Genomic DNA, 21,293 nt, shown 5'->3' with positions numbered 1-21,293 from the left:
ATTTAGCCCAAAGTAAGGGACAGTTGGCAACCCCTCGTAAGAACTTCATTGTAGAAACACAGAACTATAGATGTCGGGTTAAAGTTAGCGTCTGGTCTGAATAAGCCAATGTGTGTAGAGGAACCAACTAGAGGGCAGCCCATCCTGGACTGGGAATTGTGTAATGAGGAAGGACTAGTCAGCGATCTTGTTGTGCAAAGCACCTTGGGCACAGTGAACATAACATGGTGGAATTCTGCATTGGGGTGGAGACTGACCCGGTTAATTCAGAGACCAGGGTCCTGAACTTAAAGAAAGGAGACTTTGAAGGTATGAGACAGGAATTGGCTAGGACAGACTGGCACATCCTTACACTAAAAATCGTGTTTGTTTGTTCCTGAACTACAGCTAAAATGGTACACGATAGCACGACAATTTTGGGCCCACATTGTATTCACTAGAATTTAGATGAGAGGGGATCTGATAGAAATCTTTGGGATGGAGGGACTGTCATATGAGGAAAGATTGGAAAGACTGGGCTTGTATTCGCTGGAGTTTAGAAGGATGAGAGGGGATCTGATAGAAACATTTAAAATTCTTAAGGGATTGGACAGGCTAGATGCAGGAAAAAATGTTCCCGATGTTGGGGGAGTCCAGAACCAGGGGCCACACACAGTTTAAGAATAAGGGGTCGGCCATTAAGGACTGAGATGAGGAAAAGCTTCTTCACCCAGAGAGTTGTGAATCTGTGGAATTTGTCTCCCACAGAGGGCAGTGGAGGACAATTCACTGGATGTATTTAAGAGAGAGTTAGATTTAGCTCTTAGGGCCAACGGAATCAAGGGATATGGGGAGAAAGCAGGAACGGGGTACTGATTGTAGATGTTCTAAGGGTCCCGACCAGAAACGTTACGCATCTCTGGGAAGGAATGGGTGACGTTTCGGGTCGAGATCAATCTGAAGATCATTCTGAAAAAGGGTCTCGAACCGAATCGTCACCCATTCCTTCTCTCCAGAGATGCTGCCTGACCCGCTGAGTTACTCCAGCACTCTGTGAAACGTCACCTATCCATGTTCTCCACAGATGCTGCCTGACCCGCTGAGTTACTCCAGCACTCTGTGAAACGTCACCTATCCATGTTCTCCACAGATGCTGCCTGACCCGCTGAGTTACTCCAGCACTCTGTGAAACGTCACCTATCCATGTTCTCCACAGATGCTGCCTGACCCGCTGAGTTACTCCAACACTCTGTGAAACGTCACCTATCCATGTTCTCCAGAGATGCTGCCTGACCCGCTGAGTTACTCCAGCACTTTGTGTCTTTTAAAAAAAATAAACCAGCATCTGCAGTTCCTTGTGCCTCCATCTAGGTCTTCCTGTCATAGAGTGACACAGTGTGGAAACAGGCCCTTCGGCCCAACTTGCTCACACCGGCCAACAATGTCCCAGCTACCCTAGTCCCACCTGCCTGCACTTGGTCCATATCCCTCCAAACCTGTCCTATCCATGTACCTGTCTAACTGTTTCTTAAACGATGGGATAGTCCCAGCCTCAACTACCTCCTCCGGCAGCTCGTTCCATACACCCACCACCCTCTGTGTGAAAAAGTTGCCCCTCGGATTCCTACTAAATTCCTTGAACCTGTGTCCTCTGGTCCTCGATTCCCCTACTCTGGGCAAGAGACTCTGTGCATCTACCTGATCTATTCCTCTCATGATTTTGTACACCTCTGTAAGATCTCCCCTCATCCTCCTGCGCTCCATGGAATAGAGACCCAGCCTGCTCAACCTCTCCCTGTAGCTCACACCCTCTAGTCCTGGCAACATCCTCGTAAATCTTCTCTGTACCCTTTCCTGTCTTGTTTCCGTAGAGAGGAGATGAGGGGAGGGGAAGGGTTTTACTCCTGTTGTACAGATATAATAAATAACACCATGCCTCTTTAAATTTATTTTATTGCATTTGTTTTTAAACTAAGTATCGTATGTTCCTATTCTTACAAACGGTCACAGTGTCTCGACAGTACAATATATATTAATGATTTGGATGAAGGAATTAGAAGCAACACTAGCAAGTTTGCGGATGACACAAAGCTGGGTGGTAGTGTGAACTGTGAAGAGGATGTTAGGAGGTTGCAGGGTGACCTGGACACGTTGAGTGAGTGGGCAGATGCGTGGCAGATGCAGTATAATATAGATGAATGTGAGGTTATCCACTTTGGCGGCAAAAACAAGGAGGCAGATTATTATCTCAATGGTGTCAGGTTAGGTAAGGGGGAGGTGCAGCGAGACCTGGGTGTCCTTGTACACTGAAAGTAAGCGTGTAGGTACAGCAGGCAGTGAAGAAAGCTAATGGCATGTTGGCCTTCATAACAAGAGGATTTGAGTACAGGAGCAAAGAAGTCCTTCTGCAGTTGTACAGGGCCCTGGTGAGACCGCACCTGGAGTACTGTGTGCAGTTGTACAGGGCCCTAGTGAGACCGCACCTGGAGTACTGTGTGCAGTTGTACAGGGCCCTGGTGAGACCGCACCTGGAGTACTGTGTGCAGTTGTACAGGGCCCTGGTGAGACCGCACCTGCAGTACTGTGTGCAGTTTTGGTCTCCTAATTTGAGGAAGGACGTCCTTGCTATTGAGGCAGTGCAGCGTAGGTTCACCAGGTTAATCCCCGGGATGGCGGGACTGTCATACGAGGAAAGATTGGAAAGACTGGGCTTGTATTCACTGGAGTTTAAAAGGATGAGAGGGGATCTTATAGAGACGTATAAAATTATGAAAGGACTGGACAAGCTAGATGCTTCGAGCCAGCACCGCCATTCATTGTGATCATGGCTGATCATCCACAATCAGTAACCCATGCCTGCCTTCTCCCCATATCCCTTGATTCCACTAGCCCCTAGAGCTCTATCTAACTCTCTTTTGAATCCATCCAGTGAATTGCCCTCCACTGTCCTCTGTGGCAGAGAATTCCACATATTCACAACTCTCTGGGTGTAAAAGTATCTTCTCACCTCAGTTTTAACTGGCCTCCCCTTTATTCTTAGACTGTGTGGCCCCTGGTTCTGGACTCCCCCAACATTGGGAACATTTTTCCTGCATCTAGCTTGTCCAGTCCTTTTATAATTTTATACGTCTCTGTAAGATCCCCTCTCATCCTTCTAAACTCCAGTGAACACTTGGCCCGCACACCTGCTTTAAACTTTGCCCCGCTCTCCCGAAAGCTTTGCTCTGGAGTATTTGATGTTTCCACGCAGGGAAAAAGATTCTCACTGTCTCTATCTACGCCTCTTATAATCCTCTCCACACCAACAATCCAAGTGTGTTCAACCTCTCCCTGTAGCTCATACCCACTAAACCAGGCAACAGTCTACAGTCTAGGTGGACTTGCAGCGCCTCGGCTAGGACAACACTTAAAAGACATTTGGACAGATACATTTATTTTAGAGATACAAGCTAGATGCAGGAAAAATGTTCCCAATGTTGGGGGAGTCCAGAACCAGGGGCCACACAGTCTAAGAATAAAGGGGAGGCCATTTAAATCTGAGGTGAGGAGATACTTTTTCAGTTGTGAATTTGTGGAATTCTCTGCCACAGAGGGCAGTGGAGGCCAATTCACTGGATGAATTTACGAGCGAGTTAGATAGAGCTCTAGGGGCTAGTGGAATCAAGGGATATGGGGAGAAGGCAGGCACGGGTTACTGATTGTGGATGATCAGCCATGATCACAATGCTGGCTCGAAGGGCCGAATGGCCTCCTCCTGCACCTAATGTCTATGTTTCTCTGTTGGAACGATGCCTGGATCAGAGGGTTCCAGCTACATGAGGAGGGTGGACGGGCTAGGGTTGTATTCCCTGGAGTGTCGGAGTTTGAGGGGAGACACATCCCTATCAGGGGGCCACGTTCACTCACTAGTATGAAAGTGACACTCTCCCTGTGCTCACTATTACACTCGCACATTCCCTGTGCTCACTATTATGGCCGCACACTGCACGTGCTTCACCATTATGGGGCCACACTCCCTGTGCGCACTATTACTGGGACGCGTGTTCCCTGTGCTCACTATTACAATTGCACGCTCGCTGTGCTCACTATTACGGCCGCCCACCGCATGTGCTCACTATTATTGGGCCACACGCCCTGTGTTCACTATTACGGGGACACGTGTCCCCTGTGCTCACTATTGGTGGGATACACACTCACTGCTCACTATTGTGGGAGCTCGCCCCGTGACCATTGTTATGGGGACAAGTTTCTTGTGCTCACTAGTACGGGGCGTGTCTCCCCTGCTCACTATTGCGGGATGGTGTCCACCTGCTCACTATTATGGGACAAAGCCCATACTCACTATTATGGGCACACCATGCTCACTTTGTGGTGTCATGCTCCATGTGAGTGTGAACACAGGGGACACACACTCTCATGTGCACACTATTATGGGGTCACACTCCATGTCATTGCTATTATGGAGACATGGTCCACGTGATCACAATTACCGGCACGCACACTCGCTGTGCTCACTATTATGAGGCCACGCTCTCCGCTCACAAAAATGGAAACGCCATCCATGTGCTCACAATTATGGGGGCACACTCTGTGCTCACTGTTAAAGGCGTGTACACACTCAGTGCTCACTGTTATGGGGATACTCTCTCTGCGCTCACTACTATGGGCACACTCACACCCTATGCTCACTATTGTGTAGGCCCCCCCTTGTTCACTATTGTGTGGACATGCTCCCTGTATTCACTATTGTGTGGACATGCTCCCTGTGTTCACTATTGTGGAGACACACACCGTGCTCACGATGAAGGGGGCACAACCTGTGTTCACTATTATGCATATGAACAACCTATACTCACCATAATGGGACACACACACACACTACGCATTCACACTATTGCTAGGGGGGGCATGTACTCACTATTGTGGAGCGCGTTCCCTGTGCTCACTATTACACGGGACACCGGCTCGATGTGCTCACTATTATGGAGGCACACACTCCGTGTGCTGATTGTGACTTGGAGACATGCTCCCTGTGCTCACTATTATGGGGATACACTCACAGTGGTCGCTAGTATGGAGATACACTCGCACACTGGCTGTTCTCACTATTCTGAGGACACACAACTACCCGGACTCACTATTACGGGGACACGCGTTGCTTGTGCTCACTATTACGGGAAGATTCACACAGTGTGGTCACTATTATGGAGACACACTACACGTGCTCACTATTATGAGAACAACTCCCCTGGGCTCACTATTATGGGAACAAAGACCCTGTGCTCACTATTATGGGAACAACGACTCCCTGTGCTCACTATTATGGGAACACACTACACGTGTTCACTATTATGGAACAAAGATTCCCTGTACTCACTATTACGGGGACACACTACACATGCTCACTATTATGGAACAAAGACTCCCTGTGCTCACTATTATGGGAGACTCCCTGTGCTCACTATTATGGGGGCACACTAGGGGGAGGGGGACAAGGGAAGAGGGGAGATGGACTGTGACTCCCCTGTCCGCCGGTGTGCGTAGTGTGCACGCTGGGTGTACTAGTGCCGGCAGCCCGGTGAGTGTGCGACGTAGGGGCGTGCGAGGCTTGTGGCAGTCCAGTTGATTGAAGCCGGTTGTGCAAGGAGGGCGGGCGGTCGGGCGGCTGCGGTGAATGAGGGAGTGTGCACGGTGAGAGTGAGCAGCCTGTCACACTCACCCGGACCACACCCACTCTGTCCCTGTGAGCAGACAGAAACCCCATCAGCTGACGCCTGTTAGTGACAAAACACACATACACACACGCGCGCGCACACACACACGCACACACGCGCACACACATACACACGCACACACGCGCACACACACACACACACTCGTATACACACGCACATACACGGACCCACTCATACACTCACACACTGACACACTTAGACACGCACACACCCTTACACACTCACACACATTTACTGGGCCATACATATGTACACAATCAAACTTATGCACTTAAACTACTCAAACACACACACGCGCACACACACACACACGCACCCACACACACATACACGGACCCACTCATACACTCAAGCACTGACACGCTTAGACACTCACACATCCTTACACACTCACACACACTTACTGGGCCACACATATGTACACAATCAAACTTACACACTTAAACCACTCACACACACACAGGCACACAAACCAACACACTCTTACACATGGACACACTTGCACGCTATTGCTCGCATGCATTCCACACAATCACACATACACACACACTGGTCCCATGCGCGCTCACACTTATACTAACACACACACAACATCACATGCACTTGCAAGTGCATGCACACTTACGCACGCTCACACTTACACACCACACACACCGATCCACTTACACACGCATATTTACACACACACACAGACACCCATACACACACACACACACACACACACACACACATGCATTTACACACATGTTCAAACACACATACACACACACACTCACAAACAGGCAGTTACAAACACACGCCACTGTAAAGCACTAAAACACAGTACATGTACATGTCTGAACAAACACGCACATACATACACGTGTACACCGATTACCAACACGGATACATTAGCCAACGAGAACACGTATGATTAACTTGGAGAGCAATGGCACAGAATCACGGCACGGACACGTACACAGCACGTATGTACACTGAGAGGTTGCCCTCACTACACGCGTGTGTGTTCAGCGTGTCGTCTGCTCAGTGCAACACCCCACACGCCAGCCCCTCTCCTTCTCTTCCACTCCCACATTCTGTCCATCTGCATTCTGAGTTTGTGGGCACTGGGCCTGTACTCGCTGGAGTTTAGAAGGATGAGGGGGGACCTCATTGAAACGTACAGAATAGTGAGCAGCCTGGATCGAGTGGATGTGGGGAGGATGTTTCCACTAGTGGGAGAATCTAGGACCAGAGGGCACAGCCTCAGAATTAAAGGACGTTCTTTTAGTAAAGAGGTAAGGAGGAACTTCTTTAGTCAGAGGGTGGTGAATCTGTGGGATTCTTCGCCACAGACGGCTGTGGAGGCCACAAGTCAGTGGATATTTTAAAGTCAGAGATAGATAGATTCTTGATCAGTGCGGGTGTCAGGGGTTATGGGGAGAAGGCAGGAGAAAAACAAGAGAATATCTTCATAACAAGAGGAGTTGAGTACAGGAGCAAAGAGGTCCTTCTGCAGTTGTACAGGGCCCTAGTGAGACCGCACCTGGAGTACTGTGTGCAGTTTTGGTCTCCAAATTTGAGGAAGGATATTCTTGCTATTGAGGGCGTGCAGCGTAGGTTTACTAGGTTAATTCCCGGAATGGCGGGACTGTCATATGTTGAAAGACTGGAGCGACTAGGCTTGTGTACACTGGAATTTAGAAGGATGAAAGGGGATCTTATCGAAACGTATAAGATTATTAAGGGGTTGGACACGTTAGAGGCAGAAAACATGTTCCCAATGTTGGGGGAGTCCAGAACCAGGGGCCACAGTTTAAGAATAAGGGGTAGGCCATTTAGAACGGAGATGAGGAAAACCTTTTTCGGTCAGAGAGTTGTGAATCTGTGGAATTCTCTGCCTCAGAAGGCAGTGGAGGCCAATTCTCTGAATGCATTCAAGGGAGAGCTGGATTGAGCTCTTAAGGATAGCGGAGTCAGGGGGTGTGGGGAGAAGGCAGGAACGGGGTACTGATTGAGAATGATCAGCCATGATCACATTGAATGGCGGTGCTGGCTCGAAGGACCGAATGGCCTCCTCCTGCACCTATTGTCTAATGGGGTTAGGAGGGAGAGACAGATCAGCCACGATTGAATGGCGGTGTAGACTTGATGGGCCGAATGGCCTAATTCTGCTCCTATCACTTATGACCATGTGATCTTATTAACTGCACCTGACAATAAACTACATTAAAAAAAGTAAGGACAATTTACAGAAACCAATTAACCTTCAAACCTGCACGTCCTTGGAGTGTGGGAGGAAACTGAAGATCTCGGAGAAAACCTACGCAGGTCACGGGGAGAACGTGCAAACTCCGTACAGACAGCACTCAGCTCCAAAGCGGCAACTCCACCCGCTGGGCCACACTAACGAGAAGTATGATGCCGTTTAAAAGACACTTGGACAGGTACATGGATAGGACAGGTTTGGAGGGAGATGGGCCAAACGCGGGCAGGAGGGACCAGTGTAGATGGGGCATGCTGGCCGGTGTGGGCAAGTTGGGCCGAAGGGCATGTATCCTTTGACTTTCAGTGTGGAGGGTAGAATGTGCAGCAGTACAGAAGGTTCATCGACAACACATTGACGCATGGCCAAGCCCGGGCATCTCAGACGGCCATAAGTGATAGGAGCAGAATTAGGCCATTCGGCCCATCAAGTCTACTCCGCCATTCAATCATGGCTGATCTATCGAAGGTAGACACAAAATGCTGGAGTAACTCAGCGGGTCAGGCAGCATCTCTGGAGAACATGGATAGACAATAGACAATAGGTGCAGGAGGAGGCCATTTGGCCCTTCGAGCCAGCACCACCATTCAATGTGATCATGGCCAATCATTCTCAATCAGTACCCCGTTCCTGCCTTCCCATACCCCCTGACTCCGCTATCCTGAAGAGATTGGTGACGTTTCACAGAGTGCCGGAGTAACTCAGCGGTTCAGGCAGCATCTGTGGAGAACATGGATAGGTGACGTTTCATAGAGTGCTGGAGTAACTCAGCGGGTCAGGCAGCATCTCTGGAGTGAAGGAATGGGTGACGTTTCGGGTCTTTGGACTCTCCAGAGATGCTGCCTGACTCGCTGAGTTACTCCAGCATTTTGTGTCTGCCTTCGACTTAAACCAGCATTTGCAGTTTTCTTTCCTACCCACGGCTGATCTATCTCTCCCTCCTAACCCCATTCTCCTGCCTTCTCCCCGTAACCCCTGACACCCCCACTGATCAAGAATCTATCTATTTCTGCCTTAAAAATACCCACTGACTTGTGGCCTCCACAGCCGTCTGTGGCAAAGAATCCCACAGATTCACCACCCTCTGACTGAAGAAATTCCTCCTCATCTCCTTCCTAAAGGAACTTCCTTTAATTCTGAGGCTGTGCCCTCTGGTCCTAGACTCTCCCACTAGTGGAAACATCCTCCCCACATCCACTCTATCCAGGCCGCTCACTATTCTGTACGTTTCAATGAGGTCCCCCCTCATCCTTCTAAACTCCAGCGAGTACAGGCCCAGTGCCCACAAACGCTCATCATACGTTAACCCACTCATTCCTGGGATCGTTCACATGTCTCCTGCCTCCTACAGATTCACCATGTTTTAGACTTTGGAGATACAGCGCGGAAACAGGCCCTTCGGCCCACCTGCCTTCTCCCTGCTGCCCCTGGCGTGTTTTTCCCAGCTGGCATCAGGCAACTGAACCATCCAACTGCAACTAGGGAGCGGTCCTGAACTACTATCTACCTACGACCTCATGGCACGGTGGCGCAGCGGGTAGAGCTGCTGCCTCACGGCGCTGGAGGCCCAGGTTCCATCCTGACTACGGGTGCTGTCTGTACGGAGTTTGTACGTTCTCCCCGTGACCTGCGTGGGTTTTCTCCGGGGTCTTCGGTTTCCTCCCACACTCCAAAGACGTGCAGGTTTGTAGGTTAATTGGCTGGGCAAATGTTATAATTGTCCCTGTACGGTATGGTACTTGTCAATTTTACATAAGCACTTAGTTACATCTTAGATAAGCATCTCATCTGGTGTGTGTGTAGGCTGGTGTTAGTGCACAGGGATCGCTGGGCGGCGCGGGCCCGGTGGATCGGAGGGGCCTGTTTCTGCGCTGTGTCTCTAAACTAAAACATATTAAACCATACACTTCGCATCCGCCACGCTCTCTGTAATCAGACGCAGGGTCCAGGGGTGGTGCCTGGATGGGTGGTGACACACGCGCACACACACGCACACACACGAACGCACACACGCACACTGGTACACACACAAATGCATGCACACATACACACGCACACACACACACGCACACACACACGCGCACACACATACAGACAGACACACACGTACGCACACACACACACATGCACACATATATACACAAAAATATACAGACATACACACACTACCACACATATATATTTGCACACTCACACACGCGCGCACACACGCGCACACAAAAACATACACATAAATATATACACACACAGACACACACACACACATACTGTATATACACACACACATGTATACACACTCACACAAACATACATGTAGACACACACGCACACAGATGACCGTGTGGCTGGGTGTAACAGCACGGTGTGGACGCGTGAGGAACACCAAGACTGACCTTTCACGTCCATCTTGCAGCTGCACTGTCTGGTCCCGTACTCGTTAATGGCTTTGCACGAGTACACGCCCGCGTCCGCCCGCTGAGCGGCGGCGATGTTGAGCTGGAACCTTCCGTCCTCGCCCTCCAGCACGCTGTGCCGCCCGTCGCTCTTCACCGGCTCGCGGTTACGCAGCCTAGAGACGGGGAAGCAGACGGTCAGAGCGTCGCCAACCCCACAGAGAGCTCAAGGGGTTCGGCATGTCCCCTCCCCCCCCCCCAACACCCCTCACCGACTCAGTCACCCAGTGATGACCGCGTGGAAACAGGCCCTTCGGCCCAACTCGCCCACCTCCTTTAGACCGGCCCAACTCGCGGGACAATAAACTAAACAGACAGCACAGAAACAGGCCATTCGGCCCGACTTGCCCACGCCAACCAACATGCCCCATCTACACTAGGTGGAGTCTAGTATATTGTCCCGTGTACCGAGGTACAGTGAAAAGCTTGTGTTGCGCACTATCCAGACAGCGGAAAGACAATACATGATTACAATCGAGCCGTCCACAGTGTACAGATACTGGATAAAGGGAATAACGTTCAGTGCAAGGTGAAGCCGGCAAAGTCCGATCAGGGATAGTCCGAGGGTCTCCAATGAGGTAGATGGGAGTTCAGGATCGCTTTCTAGTTGGTGAGAGGACGGTTCAGTTGCCTGATAACAGCCGGGAAGAAACTGCCCCTGAATCTGGAGGTGTGCGTTTCCACACTTCTGTACCTCTTGCCCGATGGGAGAGGGGAGAAGAGGGAGTGGCCGGGGTGAGACTGGTCCTTGATGATGCTGCTGGCCTTGCCGAGGCAGCGTGAGGTGTAGATGGAGTCGGTGGGAGGGAGGTTGGTTTGTGTGATGGTCTGGGCTGTTGGCCTTGCCGAGGCCTTGCCCGGGTGGAGATCGTCCTCTGAGCCGAGCCCTGGGTCAAGATGGCCTGGCTGTTCAAGGATAGTCCGAGGGTCTCCAATGAGGTGGATGGGAGGTCAGGACCGCTCTCTAGTTGGTGAGAGGACGGTTCAGTTTAGTTTAGTTTAGAGATACAGCATGGAAACAGGCCCTTCGGCCCACCGGGTCCACGCCGACCAGCGATCCCCGCACACTAACACTATCCTACACACACTAGGGCTTTCGACCCAAAGAGCCGAATGGCCTCCTCCTGCACCTGTTGTCTATGTTTCAGGACCTGTAAGCTCGTGTTCACTCACCAGTAGATGATGGGGTTGGGTTCCCCCAGGACCCGCACGGTCAAAGAGACATCATCACCTTCCACAACCACCTGGTTGCTGAGAGGAACCTGCACAAAAACACACACACACACACACACACACACACACACACACGCACGCACACGCACGCATGCACACGCACACACGCACGCACATACAAGCACACACATACATGCACACACACATGCACACACGCACACACGCACACACATGCACACACGCACACATGCACGCGCGCACACACACACACACACACACACACACACACACACACACACACACACAGGGTCAGTTATCTGTGCAACAGAGAGGCGGTTTCTCTGGAGGGGGCGGGGGGGGGGGTGGTTTACGATTAGGGTTATAAATTATCTCTGGTGTTTAGTTTAGTTTTTAGTTTAGTTTAGAGATAAATGCGGAACATGGATAGGTGACGTTCGCAGAGTGCTGGAGTAACTCAGCGGGTCAGGCAGCATCTGTGGAGGAGGTGGATAGGTGACGTTTCGGGTCGGGGGCGTTCGGTTGGACGTACCTCGAAGGTGGGTGGTGCTTTGAAGTGGGTGTCGATGACCGCCCGGCGGGTCTCGGTGGTCTGGGTGTGGTGGGCATCGGGCAAGGGTTGGCGTTGCCTGCCTTTGTAGCTGAGATCGCCCAGCTCCTCCATTGGGCTGAGGTACTCATCGTCGGAGGTGATAGGGCTGTAGAGACCGGCAGGGACCATCTGTGGACAGGGGTCAGGAGCAGGACCTGTACACACACACACACACACACACACACACACACACACACACACACACACACACACACACACACACACACACACACACACACACACACACACACACACACACACACACACACACACACACACACACACACAGAGCTCACATTAGTTCAGTTCAGTTCAGCCTAGTGTCACGTGTACCTAGGTACAGCAAAAAGCTTTTCAGTCTGAAGGGTCTCGACCTGCAACATCACCCATTCCTTCTCTCCACAGTTGCTGCCTGACCCACTGAGTTACTCCAGCACCCTGTGAAACGTCACCTATCCATGTTCTTCACAGATACAGTGTCCGGGCCCACACTGTCCGGGCCTACACCGTCTGGGACTACAGCGTCCGGGCCTACACCGTCCAGGCCTACAGCTGCCGGGCCTACAGCTGCCGGGCCTACAGTGTCCGGGCCCACACTGTCCGGGCCCACACTGTCCGGGCCTACACCGTCTGGGCCTACAGCGTCCGGGCCTACAGCGTCCGGGCCTACAGCGTCCGGGCCTACAGCGTCCAGGCCTACACTGTCCAGGCCTACACTGTCCGGGCCTACAGCGTCCGGGCCTACACTGTCCGGGCCTACACTGTCCGGGCCTACAACGCCCCCATGGCCTAATATCAGACAAGTACGGTCCCATACGGAACAAAACAATTTAGCCCAAAATATGGAATGTCCCGGCTAATACGGGACCGTTGGTAACCCGACTCACTGTGATGGAAGGCGAAAAAAAACCCCAAACTAAACCCAAAGGCAACTTACCGGTGTGAACGTGGACGTTGGCACAGCAGCTCGCCAGGCCCACCTCGTTGGACGCGGTGACAGAGTAGAGGCCCGCGTGCTGTGGGGAGGCCGAGAGGATGAACAGGGTGTGTCGTTCTCCTTCGGCCTTCACCACCTGGCCCGGGCAGGTCCTCACTACCTCCCCATCCTTCCTCCACACCACTGCAAGGACAAAGCCAATCAATGCGTTAAGTGAGTGGCGGCCACAAAAACCCCCAGGCACAACCTTGATCAGAATAAGGGCTAGGCCATTTGAGGAAGGGCAGTCTTGTTATTGTTATTGTGCAGCGTAGGTTCACCAGCTTAATCCCCGGGATGGCGGGCGGGACTGACGTCCGATGAAAGAGTGGGTCGACTGGGCTTGTATTCGCTGGAATTTAGAAGGATGAGAGGGGATCTTATACAAACATATAACATTCTTAAGGGATTGGACAGGCTTTGAGGAAGGATATTCTTGCTATTGAGGGCGTGCAGCGTAGGTTTAACAGGTTAATTCCCGGAATGGTGGGACTGTCGTATGTTGAAAGACTGGAGCGACTAGGCTTGTATACGCTGGAATTTAGAAGGATGAGAGGGGATCCTATCGAAACATATAAGATTATTAAGGGGTTGGAGAGGCTAGATGCAGGAAGATTGTTCCCGATGTTGCGGAAGTCCAGAACCAGGGGTTACAGCTTAAGGATAAGGGGGAAGTCTTTTAGGACCGAGGTGAGAAAACATTTCTTTACACAGAGAGTGGTGAGTCTGTGGAATTCTCTGCCACAGAGGGTAGTTGAGGCAAGTTTATTGGCTATATTTAAGAGGGAGTTAGATGTGGCCCTTATGGCTAAAAGGATCAGGTGGTATGGAGAGAAGGCAGGTACAGGTTACTGAGTTGGATGATCAGCCATGATCATATTGAATGGTGGTGCAGGCTCGAAGGGCCGAATGGCCTACTCCTGCACCTATTTTCTATGTTTCTATGTTTCTATGACAGGCTAGATGCAGGAAACATGTTCCCAATGTTGGGGGAGTCCAGAACCAGGGGCCACAGTTTAAGAATAAGGGGTAGGCCATTTAGATCTGAGATGAGGAAAAACGTTTTCAGTCAGAGAGTTGTGAATCTGTGGAATTCTCTGCCTCAGAAGGCAGTGGAGGCCAATTCTCTGAATGCATTCAAGAGAGAGCTGGATAGAGCTCTTAAGGATAGCGGAGTCAGGGGGTATGGGGAGAAGGCAGGAACGGGGTACTGATTGAGAATGATCAGCCATGATCACATTGAATGGCGGTGCGTACAGGCTCGAAGGGCCGAATGGCCTCTTCCTGCTCCTGTTGTCTATCGTGGCATACCTTCAGGCATGGGCGTCCCAGTGATGATACATTTCAGCAGCGCTCCGGATCCCACGGTGACCACAGTGTCGGCAATGGCGATCTCGAACAGTGGAGGTTCCAGAGGGTCTTCACCGGCTGACACGTAGGAGTCATCGGACGATTCTGTCGGGACAAAACCCTTGCGTTAAAAACAGTGAGAGGAGTTGAGTACTTTTAATCCCTTCATCCAAGTCATTAATGTGTATTGTAAATAGTTGCGGTCCCAGCACCGAGCCTTGCGGTACCCCACTAGTTCTGAAAGGGACCCATTTATCCCCACTCTTTGCTTTCTGTCTGCCAACCAACTTTCTATCCATGTCAGTACCCGACCTCCAATACCATGTGCTCTAATTTTGCCCACTAATCTCCTATGTGGGACCTTGTCGAAGGTTTTCTGAAAGTCGAGGTACACCACATCCACTGACTCTCCCCTGTCAATTTTCCTAGTTACATCCTCAAAGAATTCCAGTAGATTAGTCAAGCACGATTTTCCCTTCGTAAATCCATGCTGACTCGGAACGATCCTGTTTCTGCGATCCAAATGCTCCGTAATTTCGTCTTTTATAATTGGCTCCAGCATCTTCCCCACCACTGATGTCAGACTAACTGGTCTATAATTTCCCGTTTTCTCTCTCCCTCCTTTCTTAAAAAGTGGGATAATATTAGCTACCCTCCAATCCACAGGAACTGATCCTGAATCTATAGAACATTGGAAAATGATCACCAATGCGTCCATGGTTTCTAGAGCCACTTCCTTAAGCACTCTGGGATGCAGACCATCAGGCCCTGGGGATTTATCAGCCTTCAGTCCCATCAGTTAAAGATGTTATAGCAGCCCATTTGGAAAGCAGTGATGGGATCGGTCAGTCAGCATGGGTTTATGAAGGGGAAATCATGCTTGACTAATCTTCTGGAATTTCTTTGAGGATGTAACAAGTAGAAAGGATAATGGAGAGCTGGTGGATGTGGTGTATCTGGACTTTCAAAAAGACGTTGACAAGGTCCCACACGGGAGATTAGTGAGCAAAATTAGAGCGCATGGTATTGGGGGTAGGGGACTGACATGGATAGAGAACTGGTTGGCAGACAGGCAGCAAAGAGTAGGAATTAACGGGTCCTTTTCAGAATGGCAGGCAGTGACTAGTGGGGTACCGCAAGGCTCGGTGCTGGGACCCCAGTTATTTACAATATATATTAATGATTTAGACGAGGGAATTAAATGTGACATCTCCAAGTTTGCGGACGATACAAAGCTGGGTGGCAGTGTGAGCTGTGAGGAGGATGCTATGAGGTTGCAGGGTGACTTGGACAGGTTGTGTGAGTGGGCGGATGCATGGCAGATGCAGTATAATGTGGATAAATTTGAGGTTATCCACTTTGGTGGTAAGAACAGGAAGGCAGATTATTATCTGAATGGTGTCAGATTATGAAAAGGGGAGGTGCAACGAGACCTGGGTGTGCTTGTACATCAGTCACTGAAAGGAAGCATGCAGGTACAGCAGGCAGTGAAGAAAGCCAATGGCATGTTGGCCTTCTTTGTGAGAGGATTTGAGTTTATGAGCAAAGAGGTCCTACTGCAGTTGTACAGGGCCCTGGTGAGACCGCACCTGGAGTATTGTGTGTAGTTTTGGTCTCCTAATTTGAGGAAGGACATTCTTGCTATTGAGGCAGTGCAGCGTAGGTTCACCAGGTTAATCCCCGGGATGGTGGGACTGTCATATGATGAAAGAATGGGTCGACCGGGCTTGTATTCACTGGAATTTAGAAGGATGAGACGGGATCTTATAGAGACGTATAAAATTATAAAAGGACTGGACAAGCTCGATGCAGGAAAAATGTTCACAATGTTGGGGGAGTCCAGAACCAGGGGCCACACAGTCTAAGAATAAAGGGGAGGCCATTTAAAACTGAGGTGAGAAGAAACTTTTTCACCCAGAGAGTTGTGAATCTGTGGGATTCTCTGCCACAGAGGGCAGTGGAGGCCGATTCACTGGATGAATTTAAGAGAGAGTTAGATAGAGCTCTAAGGGCTAGTGGAATCAAGGGATACGGGGAGAAGGCAGGCACGGGTTACTGATTGTGGATGATCAGCCATGATCACAATTAATGGGGGTGCTGGCTCGAAGGGCCGAATGGCCTCCTCCTGCACCTATTTTCTAAGTTTCTGTGTGTTATGAATGACTTGTGAAGTCTATAGACAATAGGTGCAGGAGGAGGCCATTTGGCCCTTCGAGCCAGCACCGCCATTCATTGTGATCGTGGCTGATCGCCCACAATCAGTGCCCCGTTTCTGCCCAGTTCCGAGGTCCAGTCATGAACCTTGTTCCCACCTCGCTGCCCCCTTACCCAGTTCCGGAGAGATGGGCCGTGACTTCTTGGACCTTCCTCTGGAGCCTTTGCGAGCGGACCTCTCCATCACCGGGTGTCTTGCCCCTTCCGCTGGACCCTCCGTTTTGGGATGTTCCTGGCCCTCCAGGGTCCTTGGGTTGGGTGGTCCGTGTTGCCCGGGGTCACCGGCGGGGCTGAGAGGCGCAAGGCCCAGCCTTGGACACATGTTGGCACCGTCCGCCCGCTCTGACCGCCCGTCCAGGGTCTCCTTGGACACGGGAGATGATGGTTTGAGGCCTCCAGGAAGCTCGGTCTCGCTGGGTCCAGTTGGGATGGCGGTTGGCAGTCGGGCCTCTGAGGTCAAGGTGACCTTCTTCACCACCTCGACAGTGAAGGGCGGGTGTGCTTGCTCCGAGCCCGGGGTGGGCCAGGGGTTCCCGCCAGGGTGGTGGTCTCCCCTCCCGATCCCGCCGCTCGCAGGTCGGTCAATGTGGTTGGCGGCCGCCCGGCCTCCATCTTCTCCGAGGGTCTCCGGTCCTTCGTGGTCACCGCCGGCCGTGGCCAGAGCTCGCTGCAGGGGCTTGCGTTGGGGGGCGGGGGCGGGTGCGGGCTCAGGCTGCCCGGCCACCATGGCCTTGCGGCTCGACAGCTCGCGGTTCACGGCGCGCTCCAGCACCGGGGACCGCAGCACGGGCCGGGCCGGCGAGACCATGGCCGACCTCTTGATGCGCCTCAGCTCCTCGGAGATCTTCAGCTCGATGTCGCGGGCTTGGCGGGGCCGCTCGTCGAAGGAGGCGGCCTTCTGCCGGAAGAGGGACCTCCTCTGGCCCGCCTCGCCCCCTCCCACGTCCAGCAGGAGGTCGGAGAACGATGTGCGCCGCCTGGCTTGCCGCGTGTCCGCGTGGTCGAAGGAGCGAGCCTTGCGGAAGCCGGGCCAGGCCTGGCCGTCCGACAGGTCGAAGCTACGCCGCCGCTCGGGGAAGGCCTCCAGGTACCTCGCCCGGTCGGAGACCGTGGGGCCGCAGCGAGACTGGCGGGGGGACTGGCGGGGGGATACTCCGCCTCCTCCGTCCCTCAGCGGCCGGCCGGGCTCCAGCCCGACGTCCCCATCCTCCACCTTGGCCTTCTTGGCCTTGTCCTGGAACTCCGCGGGCACCGTGTCGCTGTAGAGCGCCGGCGTGCTCAGCTTGCGTCTCGGGGTCAACGGGGTGGTGGGCTGGACCAGGGCTTTGGGGCTGGACGGCCTGGCTTTCAGGCTGCTGGGGAGATGGTTACCGCTACCTCCTCCACCCCGCTGAGCCATGGGGCCTGGCGCGTACGCGTCACGGTGACCAGAGGCCACAGAGTCTTGCCGGACCTCCCTGAGACAGAAGGAGAGAGAGACAATCACACAAGGATAATCCCACAGCCCCCCACCATTACTCCCCCTCTCCAATGATGTGCCACGTGAATGGGTGGGGAAGGCTGCATAACCCCTGCATGAAGGCCTTGGACACGCTGGAGTTTAGAAGGATGAGACGGGATCTTATTGAAACATACAAGATCATTAAGGGATTGGACACGTTAATGCATCAGGTCACTGAAAGGTACAGCAGGCAGTGAAGAAAGCCAATGGCATGTTGGCCTTCATAACAAGAGGAGTTGAGTATAGGAGCAAAGAGGTCCTTCTGCAGTTGTACAGGGCCCTAGTGAGACCGCACCTGGTGTACAGTGTGCAGTTTTGGTCTCCAAATTTGAGGAAGGATATTCTTGCTATTGAGGGCGTGCAGCGTAGGTTCACTAGGTTAATTCCCGGAATGGCGGGACTGTCGTATGTTGAAAGACTGGAGCGACTAGGCTTGTATACACTGGAATTTAGAAGGATGAGAGGGGATCTTATTGAAACATATAAGATTATTATGTGATCATGGCTGATCATTCTCAATCAGTACCCCGTTCCTGCCTTCTCCCCATACCCCCTGACACCACTATCCTTAAGAGCTCTATCTAGCTCTCTCTTGAATGCATTCAGAGAATTGGCCCCCACTGCCTTCTGAGGCAGAGAATTCCACAGATTTACAACTCTCTGACTGAAAAAGGTTTTTCCTCATCTCCGTTCTAAATGGCCTACCCCTTATTCTTGAACTGTGGCCCCTGGTTCTGGACTCCCCCAACATCAGGAACATGTTTCCTGCCTCTAACGTGTCCAACCCCTTAATAATCTTATACGTTTCGATAAGATCCCCTCTCAGGTCTACCTATCTCAGGATAGGTGACGTTTCACAGAGTGCTGGAGTAACTCAGCGGGTCAGGCAGCATCTGTGGAGAACATGGATAGGTGACGTTTCGAGTCAAGACACTTCTCCAAACCCGGGTAGGTGGTGGATTGTCTCTGACTGGGGACAGGACCCAGAATGTGGGGAATGTGGACAGTGGCACATCAATGAAGAAAGAAGAGCGGGTCGGGGAGCAGCCATGTTGGTGGGGTCGGGTTAGAGAGGTCACACGAGTCGGGTTAGAGGGGTCACAGGGGTCGGGTTAGAGAGGTCACAGGGGTCGGGTTAGAGAGGTCACGGGTCGGGTTAGAGGGATCATGGGTCGAGTTAAAGGGGTCACGGGTCGGGTTAGAAGGGTCACGGGTCGGATTAGAGGGGTCATGGGTCGGGTTAGAGGGGTCACGGGTCGGGTTAGAGAGGTCACGGGTCGGATTAAAGGTGTCACGGGTCGGGTTAGAGAGGTCACACGGGTCGGGTTAGCGAGGTCACGGGTCGGGTTAGAGAGGTCACTGGGTCGTGTTAGAGGGGTCACGGGTCGGGTTAGCGAGGTCACGGTCGGGTTAAAGGTGTCACGGGTCGGGTTAGAAAGGTCACACGGGTCGGGTTAGAGAGGTCACACGGGTCGGGTTAGCGAGGTCACGGGTCGGGTTAGAGGGGTCACGGGTCGGGTTAGAGGGGTCACATGTGGGGTTAGAGGGGTTAGCGATGTAGTAGTGAGGGTCTGAAGGCCAGCGATGTTGAACAGAGGAAACCAAAGCCATGGACGTCTGGGGCAAAGAAACATGGATCACCAAAGCCCCCCCCTCTCCACTCCCCTCTCCACCCCGCTCTCCACTCTCCACCCCACTCTCCACCCCGCTCTCCACTCTCCACTCCCCTCTCCACCCCACTCTCCACCCCGCTCTCCACTCTCCACCCCACTCTCCACTCTCCACTCCCCTCTCCACCCCACTCTCCACTCTCCACCCCACTCTCCACTCTCCACCCCGCTCTCCACCCCACTCTCCACCCCACTCTCCACCCCACTCTCCACTCTCCACCCCACTCTCCACCCCACTCTCCACCCCACTCTCCACTCTCCACTCCCCTCTCCACCCCACTCTCCACCCCACTCTCCACTCTCCACTCCCCTCTCCACCCCACTCTCCACTCTCCACTCCCCTCTCCACCCCACTCTCCACCCCACTCTCCACCCCACTCTCCACTCTCCACTCCCCTCTCCACCCCACTCTCCACCCCACTCTCCACTCTCCACTCCCCTCTCCACCCCACTCTCCACTCTCCACTCCCCTCTCCACCCCACTCTCCACCCCACTCTCCACCCCACTCTCCACCCCGCTCTCCACCCCACTCTCCACTCTCCACCCCACTCTCCACCCCACTCTCCACTCCCCTCTCCACCCCACTCTCCACTCTCCACCCCACTCTCCACTCTCCACCCCACTCTCCACCCCACTCTCCACTCTCCACTCCCCTCTCCACCCCACTCTCCCCTCTCCACCCCACTCTCCACTCTCCACTCCCCTCTCCACCCCACTCTCCACTCTCCACCCCACTCTCCACCCCACTCTCCACTCTCCACTCCCCTCTCCACTCTCCACTCTCCACCCCGCTCTCCACCCCACTCTGCACCCCAGGTCCACCTGCAATAATCTTGTTTAGCTTAGAGATACAGTGCGGCAACAGGCCCTTCGGCCCACCGGGTCCGTGCTGACCAGCGATCCCCGCACACTAACACTATCCTGCACACACGAGGGACAATTTACAATGTTTACCAAGGCGAATTAACCTACAAACCTGTACGTCTTTGGAGTGTGGGAGGAAACTGAAGATCTCGGCGAAAACCCACGCAGGTCACGGGGAGAACGTACAAACTCCGTACAGACAGCGCCCGTAGTCGGGATGGAACCAGGGTCTCTGTTATTCTGTTATTCCTCCCGCACTTTGTATTTTGCTCAAGTAACTTTCATACGGTCATAAGTGATAGGAGCAGAATCAGGCCATTCGGCCCATCGAGTCTACTCCGCCATTCAATCACGGCTGATCTATCTCTCCCTCCTAACCCCATTCTCCTGCCTTCTCCCCATAACCCCTGACACCCGCACCGATCAAGAATTTATCTATCTCTGCCTTACAAATACCCACTGACTTGTGGCCTCCACGGCCGTCTGTGGCAAAGAATCCCACAGATTCACCACCCTCTGACT

General features: G+C 52.6%; 1 protein-coding gene across 1 annotated transcript in view; it reads right to left on the bottom strand.

Annotated features, from left to right (window-relative positions):
• Nucleotides 1–21,293, bottom strand: part of obsl1a (obscurin like cytoskeletal adaptor 1a) — a 68,729-nt gene that overhangs the window by 7,481 nt on the left and 39,955 nt on the right. Inside the window, exons 6-11 of the mRNA XM_078404309.1 lie at nt 16,850–18,192; nt 14,483–14,626; nt 13,133–13,315; nt 12,136–12,350; nt 11,586–11,674; nt 10,353–10,528 (exon numbers count right to left, since the gene is read on the bottom strand). Of these exons, the coding sequence (XP_078260435.1) occupies nt 10,353–10,528; nt 11,586–11,674; nt 12,136–12,350; nt 13,133–13,315; nt 14,483–14,626; nt 16,850–18,192 (2,150 nt within the window). The remainder of the gene's footprint in view (nt 1–10,352; nt 10,529–11,585; nt 11,675–12,135; nt 12,351–13,132; nt 13,316–14,482; nt 14,627–16,849; nt 18,193–21,293) is intronic.

The sequence above is a fragment of the Rhinoraja longicauda genome, chromosome 8, assembly GCF_053455715.1.
Source record: "Rhinoraja longicauda isolate Sanriku21f chromosome 8, sRhiLon1.1, whole genome shotgun sequence".
Classification (NCBI taxonomy): domain Eukaryota; kingdom Metazoa; phylum Chordata; class Chondrichthyes; order Rajiformes; family Arhynchobatidae; genus Rhinoraja; species Rhinoraja longicauda.
The sequence above is the reverse complement of the archived record's forward strand: the minus strand, read 5'-3'. Positions and strand labels throughout refer to the sequence as shown.